Below are 26,285 nucleotides of genomic sequence, written 5' to 3' on the forward strand. Positions count from 1 at the left end.
GGGTAGCGCGGCGCGCGCTGAAGATAGCCCGAAACAGGCAAAAGACGCCCTCCAAAGGCTGAAGGGTGTGTAAGGTTAAGGCCTCATGATTCTAAATCCTAATTCATCGGAAACTACTGTACACTAGTCTGTTAAGCCTAAGCGCCTTCAGCAGACTTACATCTCCTTAGAGGAGGACTATTATAGCATCTTAATAATTATTATTTTATATCATATTTCCATTACAATCTAGAATATATAGGTGGTGGTCCTCCACTTACAACCTCAATTGGACCCAAAATATATGTTAAGAAAGACATTTGATAAGTGAGTTTTGCCCTATTTTACGACATTTCTTGCCACTGTTGTTAAGTGAATCGTTGCAGTTATTAAGTTAGTAAGAGGGTTAATAAGTGAAGCTGGCTTCCCCATTGACTGCTTGCCAGAAATTTGCAAAAGCTGATCACATGATCCTGGAAAACTACAACCAACCATTAATATGAATCAGTTGCCAAGGATTTGAATTTTGATTACATGACTATGGGGATGCTGCACTAGTTGTTAAGTGGTAAAACAGTCATAAGTCACGTTTTTCTGTTATAATTTTGAACATATTCTAAACAAACTGTATGTAGAGGACTACCTCTACAATATTACAATATATGAAGTGCATCATCATCTATTATACAATTGTATCACACAGCCAGTTGTTTTGCCGGATTTGGCATTGGTTACTAGTCGGGCCCCACCCAGGGGCCTAGAAAGTTATAACGTATTTTCGTAATATGCGTGCAGATCCAAGCAGTGCAGCTTTTTGCATTTGACTGATGGTGATTTTGTCAATTTTTAACTGTTTTAAAATGTAATTCCAGTGCTTTTGGAATAGCACCCAGTGTGCCAATTACCACTGGAATTACCACTGATGGTTTGTGCCATAGTCGTTGAATTTCGATTTTTAAGTCCTGGTATTTTGCGATGGTATTTGAAGTGCATCATCTATTATTATTATTACTATTATTATTATTATCATCATCATCATTATCATCATCATCATCATCATATAATAATAATAATAATAAATAATAATAAACAAAGTACCGGGACTTGCAAATTGAAGTTGAGCGACTGTGGAAAAAGAAATTGTGTGTTGTCCCGATTGTAATTGGAGCCCTTGGAGCAATACCTAAAGGGCTACTTCACTATTTGGGAATTTTAAATTTATCAGACTTGAACATTCTGATTCTACAAAAAACCACCCTACTTGGAACAGCTTATATCCTCCAATGTTACCTTAACAGTTCCTAGGTCCTTGGTTAGGACTCGAGCTGTTGAGCTACCAACCAGCCCCAAAAGCTGTGAATCTCACCAAAGATTAACCAATCATCATCATCATCATCATCATCGCACAGTCAGTCAGATGTTCAGTCTCGGTCTGGGATAAGCAAATCTGAATGTTGATGGTGTTACAGATATCATCACAGGATGGAAGCAGTTCCAAGTAAAGCTGCCTTCTGCAATTGACTGATGGCAAATTTGTTAATGCCTATGGTGTTCAAGTGGTGATCCAGTTGTTTTGGGACTGCACTCAAGGCGCCTATTACTATTGATTATACCCTTGCAAACCTTTGCCATAGTCATTCTATTTCTATTTCTAGGTCTTTGTATTTTGTTATCTTCTCCAGTTCTTCCTCTTCGATTCTGCTGTCTCCAGGCATTGCCACATCCACTATCCAGACTTTTTTGTCTTTCTTATTGACAACTGTTAAGTCCAGGGTATTATGTGGCAGGTGCCTGTTTGTCTGGATTCTGAAGTCCCAGAGCTCTTTAACTTCTTCATTTTCTATGGCTTTCTCTATTTTATAGTTCCACAGTTCTTGCTTACAGGCAAATGATATTTCTTTCAGATCTTCAAATGCAGCATTGTTGCTACTTTGTCATGCCGCTGCTTGTAGTCAGTTTGTACAGTCTTCTTGCAGCTTACCAGGTGGTCCACTATTTCTTCAGCTTCTTTGGATAGGCAGCACTTACTGTTTGTTGTTGCTGCTGCTGCTGTTGTTTTTGTTGTTGTTGTTGTTGTTATTATTATTATTATTATTATTATTGCGTGGTTAATCTTTGGTGAGATTCACAGCCTTGGGGCTGGTTGGTAGCTCAACAGCTCAAGCCCTAACCAAGGACCTAGGAACTGTTAAGGTAATGTCGGAGAATGTTCAAGTCTGATAAATTTAAATTTTCCAAATAGCGGGGTAGCCCTTTGGGTATTGCTCCAAGGGCTCCAATTACAATCAGGATAGCACACGATTTCTTTTTTCACAGTCACTCAACTTCAATTTGCAAGTTCTGGTACTTTGTGATTTTTTTTTGCTCTTTATCTTCAATTCGTGCATCTCCAGGTATTGCAATGTCAATGAACCATACTTTTTTCTTTTCAACTATTGTTATGTCAGGTATGTTGTGGGCCAAGTGCCTGTCAGTCTGGATTCTGAAGTCCCACAAAATCTTGACTTTCTCATTCTCTAAAACCTTCTCAACCTGATGGTCCCAGTGGTTTTTGCTATACTCAAATCCAAACTTTTGGCACAATTTCCAGTGAATGATCTTAGCAACATAGTCATGACCTTGTAGGTAGTCAGTTTGTGAAATTTTGCTGCACCCACTGATCAAGTGGTCGACTGTCTCATCTTTCTCATTACAGAGGCGACATTTGCTGTTGTGGTAACATGGTGAATTTTTGCCTTCATGCAGTTTGTGGCTAAGGCTTGTTCTTGAGCTGCCAAAATAAAGCCTTCTGTTTCTTTTTTCAGTGCTCCTGATCTTAACCAGTTCCAAGTTAGCTTTTGGTCAGCTTTGCCTTCAATACTTTTCAAGTGTTGGCTATGCATAGCTTTGTTTTTCCAATTTTCAGCTCTCTTCTCAATTACCTCTTTCTTATATTCAGCTTTTGACTTAGTTGTCTTTAAAAGGCCTCCTTTATTTACTTCCTTAATCATTGGTTCTTCACTTTTCTGGATGTAATCATTCAAGGTGTGTTTTTCTTCTTTTACAGTCTGTTTTACTTGTAGAAATCCTCGACCACCCTCTGCTCTTGGTAGATATAATCAGTCAACATCACTTTTAGGGTGCAAAGCATGATTCATTGTCATAAGCTTCCTTGTTTTTCTGTCCAAATTGTCCAACTCCATCTGGGTCCAGTCAATTATTCCTGCAGAGTATCGAATCACAGGTATAGCCCAGGTATTTATGGCTTTTATGATGTTTCCTCCATTCAATTTGAACTTGAATATCTTGCGAATTCGTCGAATGTACTTGGCTGAAGTTAATTCCTTGGCTTTATTATGCATTAAGTCAGAGACCTCTAAAATCCCCAAGTACTTGTAGCCTTCTTCTGGTTTTACTGCCTTTATCATTTCTTCATTCTCAAGTTCTATTCCATCATCTTCTATGACCTTGCCTGCTTTGGTTGCCATTGTTGCACATTTGTCAATTCCAAACTGCATACTAATGTCTTGGCTAAATTCTTTTGTGCTTTTAATTAATAAATTCAGTTCCACTTTTGTTTTACCAAACAGCTTCAAATCATCCATGTACACCAAGTGCAAAATTTTCAGTCCTTTCTTTGCAAGTTCGTATCCACAGTCCATCTTCTTCAAAATGATTGTCAGTAGTAGCATTGAGAGTATAAAAAGTAGGGGTGAAAGGGAATCGCCCTGGAAAATGCCTCGTTTAATTTCAACTTCACCCAGTTCTTCTTCATTAGCTATAAGCTTTGTTTTCTAGAGGTTCATTGAAATTTCCATGAAATTTCCAGCTCCATTTGAGCTGCCAATCTTTTGTGCACACTTGTAAGTGGCTTTAACCAGAAGCCATGTAACTCATCTGGTCCAGGTGCACTCCAGTTCCTCACTTTTCTTGACTGTCTTTGCACCATTTCTTTTGTTATTTTCACATCTTCCATTTTATGCACTTTAATAGAATCCTCAATCTGTTTGATCCATTTTGCATTTCTGTTGTGCTTCTTGTTGTTTTCCCACAAATTCTTCCAGAATTTCAGAGCTTTCTCTTTATCAGGCTTTTCATTTGTTGTTACTCCATCTCCACTTTCTAAGCTTTTATAAAACTGGTGCTGATTTGCTCTAAACGGTGAGTTTTCCTTGAACTGAGTTACTTGGTTTTCATACCTTTTAATCTTTTCAGCAATGGCACCAACCCTCTGCTTCAGCTCTTCAATTACTACCACAATCTCCTTATTCTCCAAATCGTATCTTACTTCCAGGCTGCTTTTGACCTGCTTGTTCTTTAGCTGACCTTGCCTTAGATTCTTCAAGTTGCTCAAATCTCCACGAAATTTTTTGATCTTCAATTCCAACCAAATTTTCCATTTAGGCTTCCTCTTCCTGCCTCTTCGGTTCTTTTGTATTTTCAAACCCAATTCTTTGGTGGTTATGAAGGCTGCTGCATACATCAGCTGATTTGTTTCAGCTAATATGTTGGTTTGAATGGTTTGCACGGCCTCATTGACCTTTTTTAGTATCTTTCTCAATTCTTTCCGGTTCACTTGGTTCAGCTTTGGCAAACGTGTTCTTTCAGCATCTTCCATTTGATGCTTTATTTTCTCAGCCAATTGAGCAATATCTGTTGGTGTTTGTTCTTTAGTGTTTCCTTGTCCTTTATCTTCATCCATTTCAGCATCCTCTTCCTCCCTTTCTTCCTCAGTTTGCTTTTGAGTTTGCAGATCATTCTTGATGTTACTCTTCTTTGTTGGTATACTCAGACCATTGATGTTACTCTTCTTTGTTGGTATACTCAGACCATTAATTGCTTTCTCTTCGATTCCTGTTAATTCTGCTGTAGTGAAAAATTTGTGGCTTAGAATTACACGTCATTAGTCCATTAGCCTTTGTTTACTGATATCACAATCTGTGTGGTTCATCTTCCAAATTTGATACATTCATTTTTGAAATCCATGTTTTGGTGGCTCAGACAGATAGTAAGCTTTCAGAATAGAGATGTTTTCTTCCCTAGTCCAGATTTTTCACTTTTTCGCTTTTTCTTCCAGTAGCTTGTTAGCTCCATGCCCTGGTTGCCTAGCAGAGGGAACTGAGCCCTGTAGCTCATTTTTCACAGAATGCCCAGGAGCCATAGCATCCAACAGAACCCTTGTTAATCCGGGCATAAACTTCATTTTTTTTAAATTCACCATATTTGAATGGATTGTGGAGGAATTTTGTCTGGCCCGTCACCTAAGACCTGTCTGATATGGTTGCACCTGTTCAGCATAGCCCTTAGGATCATTAGAGCATACAAGCCCCTCCACTACGACAAGGTAAAGCTCGGGGGGGTTGTTGTTATTATTATTGTTGTTGTTATTGTTGTTGTGTGGTTAATCTTTGGTGAGATTCACAGCCTTTGGGGCTGGTTGGTAGCTCAACAGCTTGAGTCCTAACCAAGGACCTAGGAACTGTTAAGGTAACATTGGAGGATATAAGCTGTTCCGAGTAAGGTGGTTTTTTGTAGAATCAGAATGTTCAAGTCTGATAAATTTAAAATTTCAAAAAAATGAGGTAGCCCTTTGGGTATTCCTCCAAGGGCTCTAATTACAATCGGGACAACACACGATTTCTTTTTCCACAGTCACTCAACTTCAATTTGCAAGTCCCGGTACTTTGTGATTTTTTTTCTTTATCTTCAATTCGTGCATCTCCAGGTATTGCAATGTCAATGAACCATACTTTCTTCTCTTCAACACACCTGATGTCAAAACTGCAACCAAATTACAATGTCAATGAACCAAACTTTGTTCTTATTATTATTTTATATTATTATTATTATTATTCCAGGATTCCTGCCTTAGGTAGGGGGTTGCACTAGAAGACCTCCAAGGTCCGTTCCAGACTTATGATTCTGTGACTACTCTTGGTCTTTGTGTTATAAGAGGCATTTAATTTTTAAATTACTTATAGAACATTTTTTTCCTGTAGATTATCCCCATTTTAAAACAATTCCACAAACAATTTCACAAACAAGCCAATTCAACACTACAAAAGCATGCGCAAATTTCCCATCATAAATGAAAGTCTGAGGGAACTGCTTTGAGTTTTGAAGACTATTTTGGACCTGAGTGACTCTATAAGTTTTCTTCAGTAAGGGCTAACAGAACTTTTCCCCTTATTTAGGAGGTTTATTTATGCTTTTAAAAATGCCAGAACATGTTACAGGCATGCAGTTTTCTTTTCAGCAAGACAGAATCAGTTTGATAAGGCTTTCTTCTCAGATGTTCTGTGACAAACAGATAGACTTGGAATTCCAGATCTGATCTTACATAGGGTTATAAAGTTCAGAAAAGGTCAGTAATATTTCCTATATTCTTCCCTGTAGACTTCCCTGTATGGTAGTCTAACCACATATCATTTCCCTCAAATTGCTGGCTGTTAACAGTGATTTATCTGAGATCAGAGTGAGTGTTTGGCAGAAATAGACTTTGAAGAAGAAACTCCTTGTCTGTAAATCATTCTGCCATTGTGGAAGGAGAGAATTCAAATCATATATTGCAGAAGATTCTCCTTATATAAAAGAAAGATTAAAAAAATTGATGCAGTTTGGAATTGCACTCTTCACTTATTTTTGACTGGTAATAATTTATGGATCAAGGTCTAGATTCTTTTACCATTCACCCACAAAATGCTCACATTCATGACAAATCGACTATATTAGTCCTATCCATGTGATAAAGTTGTGTTTCTTTATTCTTTATTTTGTAAGTTTTGAATCCTGCCCAATGGATGGTACACTGTCCCAGTCATAGTTATATCTGGGCCAGGGGTGGTATTCACTTACTTTCCCTACCAGTTTGCAAATGTGAGCGCAAGCGCTCAGCCTTTGGCGCATGCACTTTAGGCTAAAAAAGGGCCTAAATGGGATGCCGTAGAGCCGGGATGGGTGGGTGGGGCACCCACGATTTCCGCTACCAGTTGGGGCAAACTGGTCCAATAGAATATCTGGGCCAATGTACAGTAACTACTCAGTTGTATCTTAGCATCTACCCCAAATACAGAAGTAATGGGCTTGTGTCACAATGCCACAATATATATAATTTGTTCTCTAATTCACTCCCCAATCCCCATAGAATTTTATGCCCTGCATAGTGCGCGCCAAGGGAAATAAAGCAAAGTGTACAAAGTGTGTTTGATAATCCTCAAATTAAGACTGCAAAGGGAATAAGAAAATCCATCATTAAATAGTAGTTGTTAAATGCGTCATCATGTGAGTACACCCAATTTTGCAACTTTTTTTGTCATGACCCTTAAGCAAATCACTGTGTTCACTGAGACATCACATGAGTGCAACTTGCAACCTTCCCTACCGACTATCCCATTAACTTTGCTTGTTGGAAGCTGACTGGGAAGATCACAAATGGTGATCATGTGACTGCAGGGTGCTGTGATGGTCATAAGTGTGAGGATCAGTCATAGGTTTTTTTTTCAGTGCTGTTGTAGCTGTGAACAGTCACTAAATGAATAATCATTAAGTGAGATTTACTTATAATATTTCTATTGAAAACAACCATGAAAATCATCTGAGATTGCTTACAATTAAACTATGGACCTAAGGCCCACTGAAATAAAATAGGCTTTGGGGCCTTTCTAAATGCAAAGTGAGTCAAGGAAAGATGTATTTCGGATACAGCCTGTTTCATGGTGTTGATCTATTACTGAGAAAGTCTAAGGCTGGGTGTCAAACTCGTGTTGTCACGGCAATGTCATATGACATATAGCAACTTTTCCTCCCTTCGCTAAGCCGGGGGTGGGGGTGGCCAGCATGTCATGCATTCAGCCTGCAGGTTTGAAAGCCCTGGTCTAAGATAACTAACAGAAGGACAACCCTGGAACAGTAAAAATAATGACAATAAAGGTTATCTATCAATATATGCAATTCTGTTACATCTGGAAGACTTCATAGATGAAAACTGTACGTGTATAATATGGAATTGAGGGATTGGCAGGATATGAAACTTGCTCTACCAGATTTTGGTGGTTTTGAAAAGCCATTCTCAGTGGAGGATAAGTCAACTCTTTCTCTCTACTGATTCCACAAATGGGGTTTGCAAACTGTTTTCAGAAACTTGCTAGGTAGGAAGCAGGGATGTAGAGGGGACTGAAGGTCAAAGGAGGTCAAATGTCTCTTCCCCCTGATGCAAGCAGAATCATGCTTTTATAAAGCTCACGGAGCAGCTGGGTTCTTCAGCTGATTGTGTTACACCATCACCAGACTGCTGATATCAGCAAGATGATTGCTTTCCCTGCGTATTGATGATTCTACTGTCTTCCAGAAAAAGAAGACAATTTTTATTTCAGTAGGAACATTTTAAAAACATTTTGCTGTTGTATACAAAACTCACTTCTGAACATGAAGGTGATTTCTTAAATAAATCAATCTGTGTTTTCAGACCATGCCCATATTCAGATCACACGATTAATTTAAATGGCTACTTGCTTTATTATGTTTTTTTTAATATACATGCAGCACAATTATTTCATAATAAGTTAAATAATTAAACAGATTTCAACTCTATACAATAGGATGACAAGAGGAGTCAGCCTGATAAAGCTTCGGATATGGATTCAATTCATTGAAACGACAGAACAAACACCAAATATATTTGAATGTAGACTCTGTAGTGAATGATTCTAAAATAAGGCCCTGGACATTCAGCAAACCTAAAAAAAAATGGAGAAGGAATGGGGCATTAACCCAAGTCCCTTTTTTTGGAAAAGGGCCCATTCCATGCATACTTTGGTATTTAAAACTGTCCGATGGGCTGCTATCAATACTTCCTAGAATACCATTTCAGCATCCTTTCAGGAAATTGGAAATCGTGGCTTGTAATCTTTTCCAGTCGCCACAAAATGATTCTAAGATTGAGAGTTAACGAACATTGGGTGGGACCCATCAAGAGACAAATCTGCCAGCCCTTGTTTTACAGTGCTGCCCTAGGCACTTGATATAGTTCCTAATTGTTGAGGGAGAGCACTTTACTGATGTTCAGAGGCACTCTTTATTCTTTCACATACTTGAGGGCTGAAATCACAGCTCCTGGAGTCATGGTCTTAAGGTTTAGATTTAGTCTTGTTCTCTTTCAGTCTTAAAAATTTCTGGACTCGTCTTCTTACAAGTCATTGAAGCGTTCCAACAACTGGTTTCTGGTACCTAATATTGACAAAAGGCACGTGGGTAAACAAGGTCGAAGATCCTGAAATTAAAATGATTGGAACTGAAACATTCCGTACATTCTGTTCATGAATTATATATACACACACACACACACACACACACACAAAGACACACACACAGACACACGTTTTCCCTAATTAGCACTGTTCCTCTCCTGGGACACACACAAAGGATGCCCATTCAGACAAATCCTTTACAAGCTGGGATACTCTAGAATTACTAGGACTGTAATTCCTGGTTTCCCTTAAACTTTATTTACAAGTTTGGCTATTAAATTATCGATTAATTTTATAATAACACACCTTGGGAAAAGCATGTAACAACGAGGATGTCAGTTGGAGGGCACCAGGTTGGGAAAATCTAGGACAAGGGTGTCAAATGTAAGGCTTGCAGGCTAAATCCAGCCTGTGCAGTGCTTAGATATGGCAGCACCACCTTGGAAACAGCGAAGGACTGACTCGTGTTGCCTCTGCCAGCGTGCACTTTGCCCGAGCTCCGTTTTCAGTTGCAACAGCCTCTTGCAACCCTCTGCCAGTTAAAACAGAGCTCGGGAGAGCCATGCATGTCCCTCCTGAGCTTTATTTTCACTGGCAGAGCACTCAGGCCAACACATGAGAGATGTCGAGCTGGCCACGCCCACCCAGCCCCCTGAGATCAAACACAATCCTGATGCGGCCCTCAGTGAAATCAAGTTTGACCCCCCCTGATCTACGGGATATTGTTTTGAAGTTAACAGCTGGAGCAGACCCCCCCCCTCCCCAAATTCCATTCTCAGCTGAAGAATTACAAAAGCTAATGGATCACACACTGCAAAAAGCTGGCCTTTATAGATGTTGAAAGAATAAGGTCTTCGCTCTCTCCTAAATATAGTATATTATTTTTAAAAACCTGATAGGTTACATCAGGTTTTTCAAACTTGGCAATTTTAAGATATGTGGGCTTCAACTCCCAGAATCCTCTGGGAGTTGAAGTCCAGTCATATTACAATTGCCAAGTTTGAAACACACTGCATTAAATCAATGGCATAGTTCTGGATCCTGTTTCACATTGTGGCTAACCAGATGCTACTGGGTACTTCAAACAGGAAATGAAAACAATAGGCGATTATGCTGTCCTCTTCTTTTAAACAATTCTGCACTGGCAACCATTTTGACTAGGGAAAGAACACTGAAAGAATTTGGCACAAGGATCTGCCAATAGCCTCATCATCATCACCAATCTAGTCTATGATTCAATAAAATAACACACTATTTAGATGCAGCAGATTTTGCCCCATTAGCTAGAATTTGCTATGTGACATGAAAAATGCTGGTATTTCCTCTGTCAGTTCAGCTTCACTGCATATACTCATGTTATATTATTGGGGGATTATTCCATTCTGCATAATTTTATGCAGTTATTGCCTATCTTGCTCACCTTCTCCTCCTCATGAAATTCATCCCAGCATTGTAAAAAAATAACAACAACCTTATTTGGGAATTGCTCAAGGCTCCTAAGGATTTTGGTTGCCACCCTATATTCTGTACCTTTTTTTTTTAAGAACAGCATAGAGGCATAGCCATTCAAGCCTTGGCTACAGCTGCAGGGCTCAGAGCCTTAGGGACATCCCCACCACACCTTACCTCCCAAACACATTGCAGGTCCAGTAGGAAACCAGGAATCTGAAACCAGATTAGCAAAAGTCAGCAGAAAGTACCAATGCTCCTCACTTTCTTCCAGAACCTGTCCTCTTATCAAAGATCACTTGGTTCCCCCTCTACTAATGGCAAAATACTCACAGAAATGAGCCATGTTCAATGAAAAATGGACAATCCAGTGTATCTCCTACTCAGTCCAGGAAAGCAGAAAATGTACCAAGCTCTGAATTACAACCCAACAGAGCTGATGACTTATAACACAGAAGCATCCTTGGCAAAATGAAAATAATTTAATGAAGGCTTCGAGTTCCAAAATCCATCCTGTACCTGTGGCGCAAAGGACAGCTTCCTTTTCCTCGTTCTTTGGCGTCTCTACAAAATTACCTGAAGCCAAGTAAATAATGTTTCCATGGGTCTCAAGGAGGGTTTGCAGCTAAATATCTCACCGATGATACAACCACAACATGAGAACCGGTTTTCCCTAGTCAAGTGTCCAAAAATTCATCAAGCATACTATACCCAGGCCTCCATTCCTTCCAAAGTTTTCCCCCTTCCATCAGTGATAAGGAACAGGTATGTCATCACACAGATCTACATTACGCCATAATGCCATTGTGGAATATTTCTGGTCTGATGGGAGTTTCTACCATTCCTCTTTGTCCAGCAGGACCTTTTTACAAAATGCCAAGCGCCATGAAGGCTGCTTTGAGATTAAATTAAGCTGACATATCTTCCCCAAGGAGACATGGCGAGAGCGTCTCTACTCCCTCAGGCTTTTCCTGCCTCAAAAAAAGCTGTGATGTGGGGGATATTGTTACGGAGCCTTGCTACCCAGTGAACTTTGGCTTTCCGGAATGTGGTTCTCAGCCTAAAAGCTTCGACTTCCACTTGTCATAGAGTCACAGCCGCCCATCTTGAGTGGCTAAACACTGCAAGGCCCCCAGTCTTTTTGTCCCTAACGAACCAAGGAAGGTCTGGCAGTAAAAGTCACAAACTGCAGGATCTGAACTCCTCAGATGGTGGAGATGAGGGACTTGAGAGAGGACTGGTTGGTGGAAGAAAGGTTCTCATAGCTGTGGCACAGGCACGAGCAGTCGGAGGATGTCTCGTCGTCTGCCCCGGCAACTCCACTCCCATTGTTCAGGGGACGGTGATGGGGGGCCCCACGTGTCGTGCAGATCACCACACGGGTATGTCGGTAGGCTACAGCCCACGCCTCACCCCCGAGACACTGGCAGCGATTCCGTGGCCCTTTGGAGGAAAATGGGACTAAAGAATTCCCCGTCTTCTTTTGTACAAAAAGGCAAGTCCTGGAAAAGAGGGAGAAACAGGTCACATGACCAGCTAGCTCTTATAGCAAGAAGTCAGCAATAGCCATGCAATCATGCCCAATGCCCCTCCCAGAGCACAATCATGAAAAATAACTTTTAATGACTTTCCTGGGCAATTGGTGATACAGGTAGATTTGTTTAACGACTGTCTTATTTAGCAACCATTCATGGTTGCGATGGTGATGAAAAAATAATTGGCACCAGTGTTTGCACTTTTTTTTTACCTTTGCAGGTCTGTAAAGCAAAGGAGGGGGTTGGGGGGAGGGGGGAGGGAGCGGAGTTTACTAAGTTGGAGGAGGGGTGTTGGATTTTAAGGTATTATGATTGTACATGTATACTGCTATTTTTTCTTTTTTATGTATATTGAAATGGAATTATAAATACCATCAACACAAAAGAGAGTTTGCTCAGAAGCTGAAATACACCAAGTGAATTAGAGGAAGAGTGGGAAGCAGAGGAGAGAAGAAAGATAGGAAGAGAGGGATAGGAGAGAGGGTGAGGGGAGAAGATGAGGTTTATAAGGAGGAGTGGTAAGGGGAGAGAGGAGAAGGAGAAAGGAAGGGGAAGTAGAGTAGAAAATGATGGTGGGAAGAAAGGATGTAGAAAGGGGGAGGAGAGAGGGGGAAGAAAGTATCGGATAAAGTATAAATATGGTGTATGGAGAGCAGAAGAGCCAATAACTGGTTTTTTTTTTCCTTTGGTAGTTGATGGTAAGATAAATTGATGTAATTACTTAATAATACAACATGATATTGACTATGTAATAGTATACATGTGATTATATGCTATGAAAATGGAAAATAAAAAAAAATTCTATGGAAAAAAAGCAAAGGAGAACTGAAATAAGATTATAAGCACAGTGGTGATTTTAGTTAGAGACCACTTAGTTTAATAACTGAATTCTGGGTCCCAACTGCAGTAACTAAGCACGGAACTATTTGTACATTTCTAGATTGCTTTTAAGCTGTCTTTTTCCGTATAAACCAACCAGCTTCAAAATTGTGTAAAATTGATAGCTTTGCGTTTTCCATTATCTGGAGATAAGGTCAACTGATGGGTTGCAGCAACGGAAGGAGTTTGGGGGAGATGTTGATATGCCTCCTCCCCTCTGATCATTTGTCATCCTCCATCTCAGCCTTTAATGCTCAGTTCTCTTCATTAACGCTTAGTTCCTTGAACTAAGTAAGTTTGGCTATAAATTAAGTGTGGGGGAGTGAGATGTCACCTGTTGGGTCATCTCTAGGGTAGGTGGGTCTTTTTTTTTAATCCACCATGGCTTTTTTTATTCTTTGGCTTGTGATGACAGTGAGAACAATTAATCAGTGGAACAAGTTGCTTCCAGAAGTTGGGGGTGCTCCAACATTGGAGGTTTTTAAGAAGAGATTGGACAATCCATTTGTCTGAAATGGTATAAGGTCTCCTGCTGGAACAGGGGGTTGACTAGAAGACCTCCAATATCCCTTCCAACTCTGTTATTCTGAACTTCTTTCATATCCACTACTTCCTGGAGCCTTATCTGAGGCTAACCTCAAAAATGGAGAGTAGAGGACAGCCACCTTCTAGTATTTTCTAGGAAAGTGAAGGTGGGGTATGTTTATCCCTGCTTGTTTTAGCTGTATTCTGAAACATGTCTTTATTTTAGCATGCAGAAGTCTTGCTTTTCATCATGCAAAGAAGAAAGGAGGAGGCTGAACTGGGCTTCTAGTGTTTATTTGCTAGTTTCCCTGTATTTGTCAGTTTTAATCATTTCTCTTTTCTGGAGGTTGCTCAACAATTAGTCTATCAGATCTTTTCTCTAGAAGACATCACTACCTGCAGTTTCATCTCTGAAACTATTTCTGTCCTGGTGTCTTCCATTCATTCACTCATTTATTTGTTCACTTATTTTACATTATTTTGATTTGGGAGATGCCAAATGGAGTAGGGCAGAAGTACCAGCTCTTCTCTGCACTATTTCTAGAGTCTCAACATCTTATTTACATTGTGGTGACCAAAACTGGATGCAGTATTCCAAGTATGGCCTTACCAAGGCATTATAAAGTGGTATTAATACTTCACAAGATCTTGATTCTATCCCTCTGCTTATGCAGCCTAGAACTGTGTTGGCTTTTTTTGGCAGCTACTGTACACCGCTGGCTCATATTTAAATGGTTGTCCCCTAGGACTCCAAGATCCCTCTCACAGTTACTACTGTTGAGCGAGGTACCACATATACTATACCTGAGCATTTTATTTTTCTTGCCTAAATGTAGAGCCTTACTTTTTTCACCACTGAATTTCATTTTGTTAGATAGCGCCCAATGTTCAAGTCTGTCAAGACCCTTCTTAAGCCTATTTTCCAGAGTGTTGGCTATTCCTGCTAGCTTGATGATTTCCTCATCTATCCCCTCATCCAAATCATTGATGAAGATGTTGAAGAGTACTGGGCCTAAAACAGAGCCTTGGGACTACATGTTGAATGTGGTTGGTCAGCCAGTAACGAATCCATCTGGTGGTGATATTGTCTAACCCACATTTTTCTATTTTATCAAATATGGTCTACTTTATCAAATGCCTTACTGAAGTACAAGTAAATTATATTGCAGCATTCCTCTGGTCCACTAATTTGTCACTTTGTCAAAAGAATGTAATAAGATTAGTCTGGCATGATCTGTTTTTGATAAACCCATGTTTGCTTTTGGTTATTACTTTGTTTGCTTCTAGCTGTTCACTGATTTGTTGCTTGATTATCTTTTTTCAGAATCTTCCCTGCTATTGAGATCAGATCTGTAGTTTCCTGGATCTATTTTTCTCCTTTTTTGAAGATGGAAACTACATCAGCCCTTTTTCAGTCCTCTGGTGGTTCCCCAGTGGTCCAGGTTCTTTGAAAGATATAATTCAGTGGTTCTGAGATCTCGTCTGCCAGTTCCTTCAGAATATTGGGGTGTAATTTATCTGGTCCTGGTGATTTGAACTTGTCTAGGATAGACAGGTGCTCACTTACCATTTTCTTCCTTATTTTAAGTCATAAGTCATAAATGGTCGTAAGTCAAGGACTTACATGTTTGATGACAACTTTTCTTTCATGGGGCTTAAGGAATTAGCCTGTACCCATGCAGCCTTCACACACCTTATTTTCAATCTCTGAGCCTTAACTTACTTTCTCCAAAATTTATTCCCTTTCGTCCTGCAAAACTGGAAGGGAAGCCACCACTCCTACTTCCAAGCAGGGATGCCTGGACTTCCATTATACAACAAATTACACAGCATCTCCCAATCAGCTTGAACCTACCTCTTGCGCAAATGATATGAGACAATGATGATGGCTAAGATGAAGGTCCCTGTGGCCGTGTACATCACCCAAGCTGTGTCACAAAAGAACAGAAGAAATCAATGGGTGTTCAACAAATGTTGGCTTGCTAAACATTTCATGCTAAACGCAACAGCCCTCCTCAACCTGGTGCCTGCCAAATGTATTTGAACTCAAGACCCCTAATTTCCTGCCACAAAAAAGAAAAAAAGAAAAAAAAAAGAAGTGGTCACAGAACTCCAAGCCAGGTTCACTTTGGTTTAACTGGGCCATATTTAAAACCCTCCATTGGCCTATCTGTAATGGCAAAGCCTCTGCCACTAGGTGGTGCCAAATTTAATTTACATAATAGTACCAATGTCTTCCAGATGGGGTAGATACAGTGGTGGGTTACGATTGGTATGCCCCAGTACGGGCATACCAGTGCCTGCCGGGAGCACTGGTTACCATTCCGGTATGGTGCTCTGGAGGGCCCATCTGCCGGATATTTTTACGCACGCTCACGGAGTGTACAACACCTGCGCGACACTCCGCCGAGCAGCTGGAGTGTTGTAGAAGCATTGCAGAGCATCACAGGCGGTAAGTACGCATACTCGCACTGCGCACGTTCATGTGGTGGATGCTGGGCCCTATTGCACCGTACCAGTTGCAACGGGATCCAGAACCTACCACTGGGTAGATAATGCAGAGCAACAACCTCATTATTCTGGAGGAGAAAGAAGTCTAGAAGATGACACCCAATTATATAAAATCCCAGATAGCCTGATTGACAACAGGAGTGATTTACTGATGCCAATGTTCCTAAGAACATGGCACAAGCTTCAGAAATGGAGATACTCGCCATGAAAATATGTGTCACCCAGTATACTTCTATGTATGGTATGTATATACAAACAGTTGCAGGTTTGCATGAACACAAGCCAACCAGAAACGTAGCCAAAGGAAGGCCCCTTCTATTGACAGCATGCATTCCATTCTTCTTTGACTGCGTCATGGAAGTATATGCCAAGCTGAGAAATGTTGGCTTCGGCTTGGTGCGCTCTTCTTAGTCCCTCTGGCTTAACAGACAGATTTGAAACTGGCAGAGCAACACTTAGCAGAACTGAAGTCAGGTAAGGCAGAGGCTGAACAGAAGCCAAAAAGGGAGTTCTCCAAATGACTTTTCCCATTCTCATAAAGGCAGCAGAAAAAGATGTGCCAAATAAGCATATACCTACAAACTTGCTAACTTTGCATTCACCGTGCCCTGTTTTCTTGCACAGAGATCTGATTTATCTTGCTGTTGTTATTTTCCCATGCAATAGATTCAAAGTCTTGTCCCAAATACGTAAGAGGTTATCTGCTAGGATCCTGGGTGTGTTCATTCACCCAATTTGGAGTACAAAGAGTACTTATATACATATATACGTATGTACTTTATAGGTATATAAAGTATATATGTATATAGTGCACAGAGAGCCAGTTTGATTCAATGATTAAGACACAAGGCTACAAAGCAGGAAATTGTGAATTCAAGTACCGCATTAGCCATGAAAGACAGCTGGATGACTTTGGGCCACTCACACACTCTCTCTCTCTCAGCCCAACCCACCTCACAGGGTTGTTGTGGGAAAAAGCAGGAGGAAGGTGTGTTGAATATGTTTGCCACCCTGAGTTATTTGTAAAAATAATAAAGGCAGGATAGAAGTAAAATAAAACAAAATAAATATCAGAATGAGAGTAAGAGTTATCCTCTAGTGCAGGGGTCAGCAACACGCGGCTCTGGAACCACATGTGGCTCTTTCAACCCTATGTTGCAGCTCCCTGTCCCCAGTCAGCACCACAATTTTGAGAGGACCTTTCGATTGGGGAGCGGAGGGAGCACAGCACTATGAAGAGACTCTATGGCAGCAATGGCGAACCTTTTTTGGCTCACATGCCAAAAGGGGAGGGAGCATAGGGGGAGCGTGCGTGGGTGTGCTGCACCCGTAATGCGATGCGCGACCCCAAAGTGCATGCACACATGACAGGCACGACCCCACTTTTTTGCATGCTTTTTTTGCCCTCCCCAGGCTCGGGAGGCTTTATAGGAGCCTGGGGGGGGCGAAAACAGCCTCCCCCCACCAGAGGCTCCAGGAGCTTCCCTGAAGCCTCCGGAGTGCCAAAAAATGGCCCTACAGGCAAATCGGACGTTCCGGGAACAGACTTCCAGTTTTCTCGTACGACCAGCTTAAACCTTCCAGACCCTTCAGGGAAGCCTCTGGAAGGCTCCTGAAGGCTTAAACCAGCCCTACAAGCAAACCGGAAGTGACTTCCGGTTTGCACGTAAGGTCGTTTTTTGTCCTCCAGAGCCTTCAGGGAAGCCTCCAGAAGGCCCCTGAAGGCTGCGGAGGGCTTAAATTGGCCCTCCAAGCAAACTGGAAGTCCGTTCCCGAACTTCCGGTTTGCCCGTAGGACCAGGTTTTTTTGGGCTTTGGAGGCATCAGGGAAGCCACTGAAGCCTCCAGAGGGACTCCGGGGTGGGTGGGTAGGCTGTTTTCACCCTCCCCAGGCTCTTACAAAGTCTCTGGAGCCTGGGGAGGGTAAAAATGGCCTCAAAAAAAGGCTAAAGTTAGCTGGCCAGCGCGTGCATGCATGCTGGCCAGCTGCTAGGGCAATGCCTCGTGTGCCCTGACAAATGGCTCCACGTGCCACTTGTGGCACGCGTGCCATAGGTTCGCTGTCCCAGCTCTATAGCAAGAAGCGGGTTTTCTGGTCGGCTCCACAATTGATAGGGCTTTCAGTTAGGACAGGTAGAGGAAAAAGGATTCCACACTAGGAGGAGACTCTATGGTAAGGGAACCAGATTTCCGGTCAGCTCTAGAATTGAATGGGGGCTTCCGGTTAGGACCTTTGTGGCTCCCGGTGTTTTCTTTTCAGGTTCAAATGGCTCTTTAAGTGTTAAAAGTTGCCGACCCCTGTTTTAGTGCAATGTTTCTCAATCCTGGCAATTTGAAAATGTGTAGACTTGAACTCCCAAGCTGGGGAGTTTTAGGAGTTGAACAGTCCACACATTTCCAAGATGCCAAGGTTGAGAAACATTACTGCAGTGCAAGGCTGTGCATTGCACAGACAAACCATTGCAAGAGTGTGATGCCCCAGTTTCACCCTTGCATAAGTTGACCAGACAGTCTCAGAATTAGGAGAGTTGCTATGCTGGCATATCTGGAGAAAAACCGTATTAGGAAAACTTGAGCTGCATATCAACCTGTTTCTTCTCCATAACACTATTACCTGTTTACAATGACTTTATCCCTATTCAGTGTGGGTTTTTTTGTTTATCCTGTGTCTAATTTTACAGAGCACTAGATATTTAAATAATTACATATTTTCTTTCAAATATTCCTTTACAGGCAGTCCTTGACTTATGACCGTAATGGAGCTGCCCATCATGGTCATAAGTCGTGACGGTTGTAAAAAATAATCTGTCACAAAACTGATCCGATTTTATGACCCTTTTTTTTTTTGCTCTACTCATTGAGTGAAACACCATGGCCATTTAATGAATTAATGGTTTACTATGGGTGCATTTTCGCCAAAAACCAAAGGAAAATTATTGGGTTTTGGCAAAATCACAGTTGCACAACCACAATTTATACAAAAACCATAAATGCAACCTGGTTGCTGAGCACCCAAAGTTGGATAATGTGACCATGTGTGGGGGAACAATTGTCAGAACTTTGGTCATAAGTAGCCCCCTCTGGTAGGTCTATTGTAACTTCAAACAGTTGCTAACCAACCGGTCGCAAGTTGAGAACTATCTGGTACGAACTCATCTAGAAAAATATACATTCCAAATGTGTGGCAACGAGGGAATACACAGGTAGTCCTCAACTTACAACAGTTCATTTAGTGACAGTTCAAAGTTACAATGGCATTGACTTGTGACCATTTTTCACACAACTTTGTAGCATCCCCATGTGATCAAAATTCAGATTCTTGGCAGCTGTTTCATACTTACGTTTCATAAGTATGAAACAGCTGCCTTGCTGTGTCCCAAGGTCACGTGATCACCTTTTGCAACCTTTTGACAAGCAAAGTCAATGGGGAAGCCAGATTCGCTTAGCAGCTGTATTACTAACTTATCAACTGCAGTGATTCCCTTAACAACCGTGGCAAGAAAGATTGCAAAATGAGGCAAACTCACTTGACAAATGTCTTACTTAACAAGCAAAATTTTGGGCTCAAAATTTTGGGTCGTAAGTCGAGGACTACCTGTAGATAGCCTTGCTTCAATTCAGCAGAAGAAGGAATGGTTTGTATTAAAATGTGAAAAGAACCCATTCCTCAAATGTTTCTTTTCTCCATTTGAAAAATACGTTTTAGATACATTTGGAAAAAGTTTTAGAGTCCCCCAGTGGGTTTCTGTTTCTTTGTTTCAGCCTGGAACTATTTATGGGAAAGAGAAATTCTGCAAAGAATCAATAGGGAGAATGCAAGGTTGGGGATCTGCTTTCCATCCATACTTATTGCTCCATTCCAAAATTATCAGCCTTTAAAGTATCCAAACATCATCACTGTGGGAGAAAATGCTGAAAGAATGCCCTGCTTAGAACAATATTTCTCAATCTCAGCAACTTGAAGATGTATGGACTTCAACTCCCAGAATTCTCCAGCCAATGCTGTTGGCTGGGGAATTCTGGACATTGAAGTCCAAAAATCTTGAAAGTGCTGACATTGAGAAACACTGACTTAGAAGATGGATGTATAAATGTATTAATCCGTATTCAGTTGGGGGAGGGGATAATATGTGTTAATGTGATGAGTTTTTTTTAAAAAACTCTTTTATCGACTTTTAAAATGTATTGATTGTTTTGGGTTTTTTGTCAAGGTACCTGGAATGCCCCAAATATATGCCTAGGAGCCTTCCAGGCCAAAACCATTTTTTATTAAATTTTTTGCTGATCAATAAATGAAGGGAGACTAGTATAGATCTATTTCAAGCTATTTAGCTCTCATCAGCTAGCCTTACCCTTACTGGGATTTGAACATGGGCTATTTTACATGTTAGGCAGTTATAATCTCTGAACCACAAGCTCTCCTCCCTTATCAGATGAGCCAGAGGGGAAGACCTTGTGGCTCAGAGTTATTATAACTGCCTAACATGTAAAATAGCCCAAGTTCAAATCCCGGTAAAGCTATGGCTAAACCTTGGCATGCCTCATCTATTATGCATATTTTGAGAGCAAAATCAGGCCGGGCCAGTTTTAAGCACTTTGATCTGGTGATTCTTCTTTAAAAAGTCTGAAGATGCATGCCAACCAGTGCAATGGTGGGATTCCATTTTTTTTTACTACCGGTTCACACGTGCGCACTCACGCCGCTTCAGCGCATGTGCAGAAGCAACCAGGTGGGTTGGTGGAGCCTCACGCCACTGCTACTTCCGGTTTGTCTGATCCAGGCCAAACCGGGAGCAACCCCCCTCTGAACCATTGGTACATACAGTTGGTTCACCCTAGATTCAGCAGAAAGAAACAGATAGGAAAAAGAATTAAGTACGGTTCATCATGCGAATGAATTCCCCTCTTTCAAGTATTGTATATTTAAGGCCACCCTGGTTCTCTTAGCAGTTATAACTAGAATGGCTCCAAAGGTTTCTTGATCCAGGGCAAATCAACACTGTCATAGAATCTGTTTATATAACATTTAACAGCTTCACAGTATAATATGCCCTCTCCGATCTAGTCCTTTACCTCCTACCCCAATAGCAGAGTCATTGGCACTGTAGGTCCAGGTTGAGTTCAGCCAATCAGAAGAGGTAGGGGTCAGACGGGATCCATCCCCTGGAAGGGTCCGTAAGTTGACCGAGGAAGCTTTCAATCCTGGAAGGAAATCAGAATCATTAATCATGAAGGACTTGATTATAGTGGATGTTCAACTTCACTTCTTATCAAAATCTCAGGCTTTCCTGATATGTTAAACAGTAACACCAGCCTCAACCATTCTACCATGATGAGAGCTGTAGTAAGGGCAGATTGCACAAAAGCAATAATTGCAACAAATGCAGCTTATTGGTAATTTTTTTTGAACCCCTAGAGTCTTCCCCATACAGAGACCCATTTTTCAGTTAGTGGAAGCTGCTGCTTTAGAGAAAGGTTGAATGAAATACAAGAATTTAAATCATTCAACCAAGCAAAAACTTGACTGTAAAAGTAGATAGATCAAAGCATCTTTAAGATTTGGAGATGCTCAACAGCAAAATATACATCTGACCTTCTCAATGCACGATATATCAATTTAGGTATTCTTCCTCATTGAAATTAGTGACCCCCACAAATGTGAATATGTAGAGATATATTTTTACTTATTACTCAGATGAAAACTACTGATCCAACAACCACTCATTTCAAAGACCAAACCATACCTTGGGAAAGCCTGACACAATTGTGCCTCCTTAGCTTTGCAAATTCACCTCTGGTTAGCTCTTTTTAAATAAATCTGGGGACGCAGCCAGATTACTGATCTGGGGCTACAGAAAGATTCAAAGGGATGTCAAGGGAAACTGGCCTACATTAACTCTTTGGGGATATTACAAAAATTAATTAAACTGAATGTAAAACGTAATTTTTAAAAAAATGTAATTAAAAAATTTGGGGACATTACAAGAAGGATGTTGAGACTTTGGAAAAAGTGTAGAGAATAGCAGCTAGAATGATTAAAGGCCTGGAGACTAAAACATATGAAGAACAGTTGCAGGAACTGGCTATGGCTGGACTGGAGAAAAGAAAGACCAGGGGTGGCATAATAGCAGTATTCCAGTATTTGAGGAGTTGCCATGAAGAAGAGATGGTCAACTTATTTTCCAAAGCACCAGAAGGCAAGACAAGAAACAATGGATGGAAACTAACCAAGGACAAGAAGCAATCTGGAAATGAGAAACTTCCTAACATAAAGGACAATTAAGCAGTGGAAAAGCTTGCTTTCAGAAATTGTGGGTGCTCCATCACTGGAGTATTTTAAGAAGAGATTGGAGAGCCATTTATCTAAAATGGTACAGGGTTTCCTGCTTGAGAAGGAAGTTGGAGTGGTCTCCAACCTTGGCAACTTTAAGACTTGTGGACTTCAACTCCCAGAGTTCCTCAGCCAGCAAAGCAAAGCTGGCTGAGGAACTCTGGGAGTTGAAGTCCACAGGTCTTAAAGTTGCCAAGGTTGGAGACCACTGGAGTAGATGACCTTTAAGGTACCCTCCAATTCTATTCTGATTGATTGAGAAACATTTTTCATGTAGGCCAGGTAGCAATAAATTAAATAAATAAATTTGGTAATAGATTTCTGGCATTTCTCAAGGAATCCTGAAATATGTTCCAAAATAGAACACCTCTACTCTCTACTAAATTTATGAGGCGCGGTGGTGAAAGTGCAGTACTGCAGGCTACTTCTGCTGATCACCGGCTGCCAGCAGTTTGGCAGAATCTCACCAGGCTGCAGGCTGACTTAGTCTTCCATCCTTCCGAGGTCGGTAAATGGAGAACCCAGATTGTTAGGGGCAATATGCTGACTCTGTAAACCGCTTAGAGAGGGCTGTAAAACACTATGAAGTGGTCTTTAAGTCTAGGCGCTATTGCTATTGCTACTCCTAACACACATGGATCTAGAATCTACTAATTGGGGAAACAAGCACAAGGAAAAAAGATTACATTGGATTGAGCCCAGATTGCAAGAGTAAGATGTCACTAGTATAACTGAGTACAATCCAACACACAGGTCAAAGGTATCTATGGTTACACTGCCTGAAAAGTTGACTTCACTCATCTTGCTAAGATGGTCTCTCATGTCCCCCTCTGTAAGCAGGGCCACTTGGAGACAGAAGGTGAGGGGAAAAGAGAAAGAGCTCCTGTGGAACATCATCATATAAGTTTTAGAACTTTCCGCTTAACATTTTAGTCAGGCGACCGCATCATCCAGGAAGCCAATTCAGTGCCTACCTCGATACAAGATGGCAAAGCCTTGGGCTTGCAGAAACTGGTCTGATTGGAAGGAGAGAGAAAGACAGTCCGTGGGGAACAGCAGAGGTGCAGTTGGCCTTCGGCGCCCATCAAAGTGGGCCAGTAAAAGATTGCTGTGTCCATCCCGAACCTCAAGGCGGTCATTTGGATCACGCACATCAAAGATCCGGAAGCTGAGTTCTATAGAATCATAACCTGCAGGATAAAGGACCCAGCTGCAGTTGCTGTTGGCCTCATAGTCATCTGGGAACTGCGGAGAGTAGATCACTCCAGACAGATCACTGAAGTTCCCCTGACAGGCCCCCATGGAGACTGGAACGAGAGGAGAAAAATCAGAACAGAATTGCAATCAATATTACAGGAAAAGCCTCTGATGAATCGAGCTCATCTTCAGGTTATGAAACTTAGATATTTTTAATTTTTTTAAAAAAATGATCAAATACTGAAATACAAAGAAGTGCAACATCAACATAAAAGGTACTGAATACCTAAGCTACGAAAACTCTGTATGTTGTATAATGATGAAAATAAACTAAACGGAACCGAACAGAAAATAAAAAGAGTTGATTTTAAAAGATCCAAATGCACGTAAAATCCATTTCATGTTGATATGAGATTATTTCAATCTTTAAGTTTATCATTAAATCTAGATCATGAAGAAACATATTGCTTTGCCTTCTTATTTTTGGAATAAAAAGATTTCAAAGATAGATAACACTCATACCCATATCCTGAATTCTTAATATCAGGCAGATAGGTTTTATTTAAATTATATAAGATCATCCACCTTACCAAGCCCCAGGTTTAGGGTACAGCCAAACCTCCTCATAAAACACCAAATTCCTTGTTTTAGGAATATAACAAATATTTCATTTACACTCCATTTCTTTTCAAAATGATGTTAAAAATATTTATAATGCCAGTACAAAAAAAAAAAAAATCGAATGTCCAACCTTTTAAAAACTTTATTTGAGGAGTCCGGTAGACATGAAATAATATGTTCTGTTGAATTTCTTAAATTCTTAAAAATAATAATAATAAGTATTACATTTTTAAAAAAAAAAGCTGCGCCCTTTGATTTTTCCAAAATTGGATATTCCAATTCTTCATTCCACAGTACAGATAATATAATTAAAGCTAGTCTTCCTTCTATTTTTTAAATTCCATATAAAAGTGAATTGTTGGGTTCACTTTAAGTGCTGCATCTGTTAAGGGTTCTTAAGACTCCAGGTACATCTAAAACTGCTAAAAGCATCTGGGTTGTGCTGTTTTGTCAGTACATGTTTCAACAATATGTACTGCCAAACAGATGTTATGGGTAAATCATTTTCAGAATACCTCTGAAAATATTTAAAACAACTACTAAAAATCAAGTGACTTAAGATATTTATCCTTTGTTTGGCCCAGACATTCAAGCTGAAGAGCCTCATCTCTGTTTTCAAATTTAGATAATTCAGCAATAGTTTCAACTTCCTGGTTGTGTGTCAAAATATAAAAACGTTCCTATCTTCCAAATGCGTCTAGAGAGAAATCCACATAATGATTTAATATAATTTGTTACTTCAGACAATCACTCTTAAACTAATTGAAGGATTTTGAGCAACTGAAAATGTCTAATTAGATTAGAACCAGGAAAATTTCCTCAACAGAAACTGACAGGTGATTCTCTTTCAGACAATTTTTGGTTACTGCTATGGAAGTACAGTAGAATAGATTCTGCGATTTTTCTGGACCTTGAGTTTCTGGAGAAAACGTGAACTAGCCTCTTGGCTCTTTCTTCTTTGTCTACTGGAGAACACAGAACTTTGCCCAGCAATTTTTTCTTTTTTGATCAAAGAAATACAAGTAGTCCTCTACAACAGTTTGCTTAGTGACCGAAGTTACAACGGCACTAAAAAAATGTGACTTACAACCATTTTTCGCACTTATGACCCATGGTCACATGATTTATATTCAGATGCTTGACCATTGACTCACATTTATGACAGTTGTAGTGTCCCCATGGTCATATGATTCCCTTTTGAGACCTCCTGACAAGCAAAGCCAATGGAGAAGCCAGATTCACTTAACAACCATGTTACTAATTTAACAACTGCAATGATTCAATTTACAAATGTGGCAAGAGAAATTATAAAATGGGACAGTACTCACTCACACTTGTACTCGATTGTACTCACAATTCTACTCACAATTTCCCGCTTAGCAACATAAATTTTGGGTTCAATTACAGTCATAAGTTGAAGACTACCTGTAGCCTTTTTATAGTAAATAGAGGTTTGTACGTAGGTAGTCTTCACTTACCAACAGTAATTGGAATTGGGAACTCTGTTGTTAAGTGACTCAGTTGTAAAGTACGTTACATGACCACACTGACTTGTGATATCAGTTCTGGCAATCGCAGTTGCTGTTGTTTGATGAATCTTGCAAAGGTTATAACGTCACGTGGTCAAGTACTCAACATTTGAGATCTCCTGCTGGCTTCCCCATTGACTTTGTTTGTTGGAAGTCAATAGTGAAAATCGCAAGTAGCAATAATGTGACCACAGTATGCTGTGACATGCAAACTGGTCCTCCTCATTCAGCCCCATCATAACTTTGAATAGTTGAATGAATCGTTTTTAAACAAGGACTATCTATTATCTATTATTACAATGACAGAATCTTGCAGCTCTGAATACACCTGCCCCTTCCTCCTTTTATCTTCTTGAGAACTAGGGAGCGATTTGTCTGGTTCCTCTTGCACATATGTGCAAGTCGTTCCCGATTCTAGGGGGCAGTGCTTATCTCCCTTTCAAAGCCGAAGAACCAGCGCTGTTCGAAGATGTCTCTGTGGTCATGTGGCCGAAGGCGCATGGAA

The 26,285-nt window shown here is 40.5% G+C and overlaps 1 protein-coding gene across 2 annotated transcripts in view; it reads right to left on the bottom strand.

The window, feature by feature from the left end:
• Positions 1-10,621: 10,621 nt before the first annotated feature.
• Positions 10,622-26,285, bottom strand: part of KREMEN2 (kringle containing transmembrane protein 2) — a 45,758-nt gene continuing 30,094 nt past the window's right edge. The window contains exons 5-9 of one of the 2 annotated variants that reach the window (XR_004257021.1): positions 23,408-23,740; positions 21,176-21,304; positions 15,447-15,519; positions 10,986-12,154; positions 10,622-10,868 (exon numbers count right to left, since the gene is read on the bottom strand). Coding sequence is in view for 1 of the 2 variants with exons in the window: in XM_032238152.1 (XP_032094043.1) it covers positions 11,857-12,154; positions 15,447-15,519; positions 21,176-21,304; positions 23,408-23,740 (833 nt within the window). In the remaining variant the exon portion in view is untranslated. Of the gene's footprint in view, positions 12,155-15,446; positions 15,520-21,175; positions 21,305-23,407; positions 23,741-26,285 lie in introns of both variants that reach the window. The other variant, XM_032238152.1, reaches the window with a different exon arrangement.

The sequence above is a fragment of the Thamnophis elegans genome, chromosome Z (assembly GCF_009769535.1).
Source record: "Thamnophis elegans isolate rThaEle1 chromosome Z, rThaEle1.pri, whole genome shotgun sequence".
Classification (NCBI taxonomy): domain Eukaryota; kingdom Metazoa; phylum Chordata; class Lepidosauria; order Squamata; family Colubridae; genus Thamnophis; species Thamnophis elegans.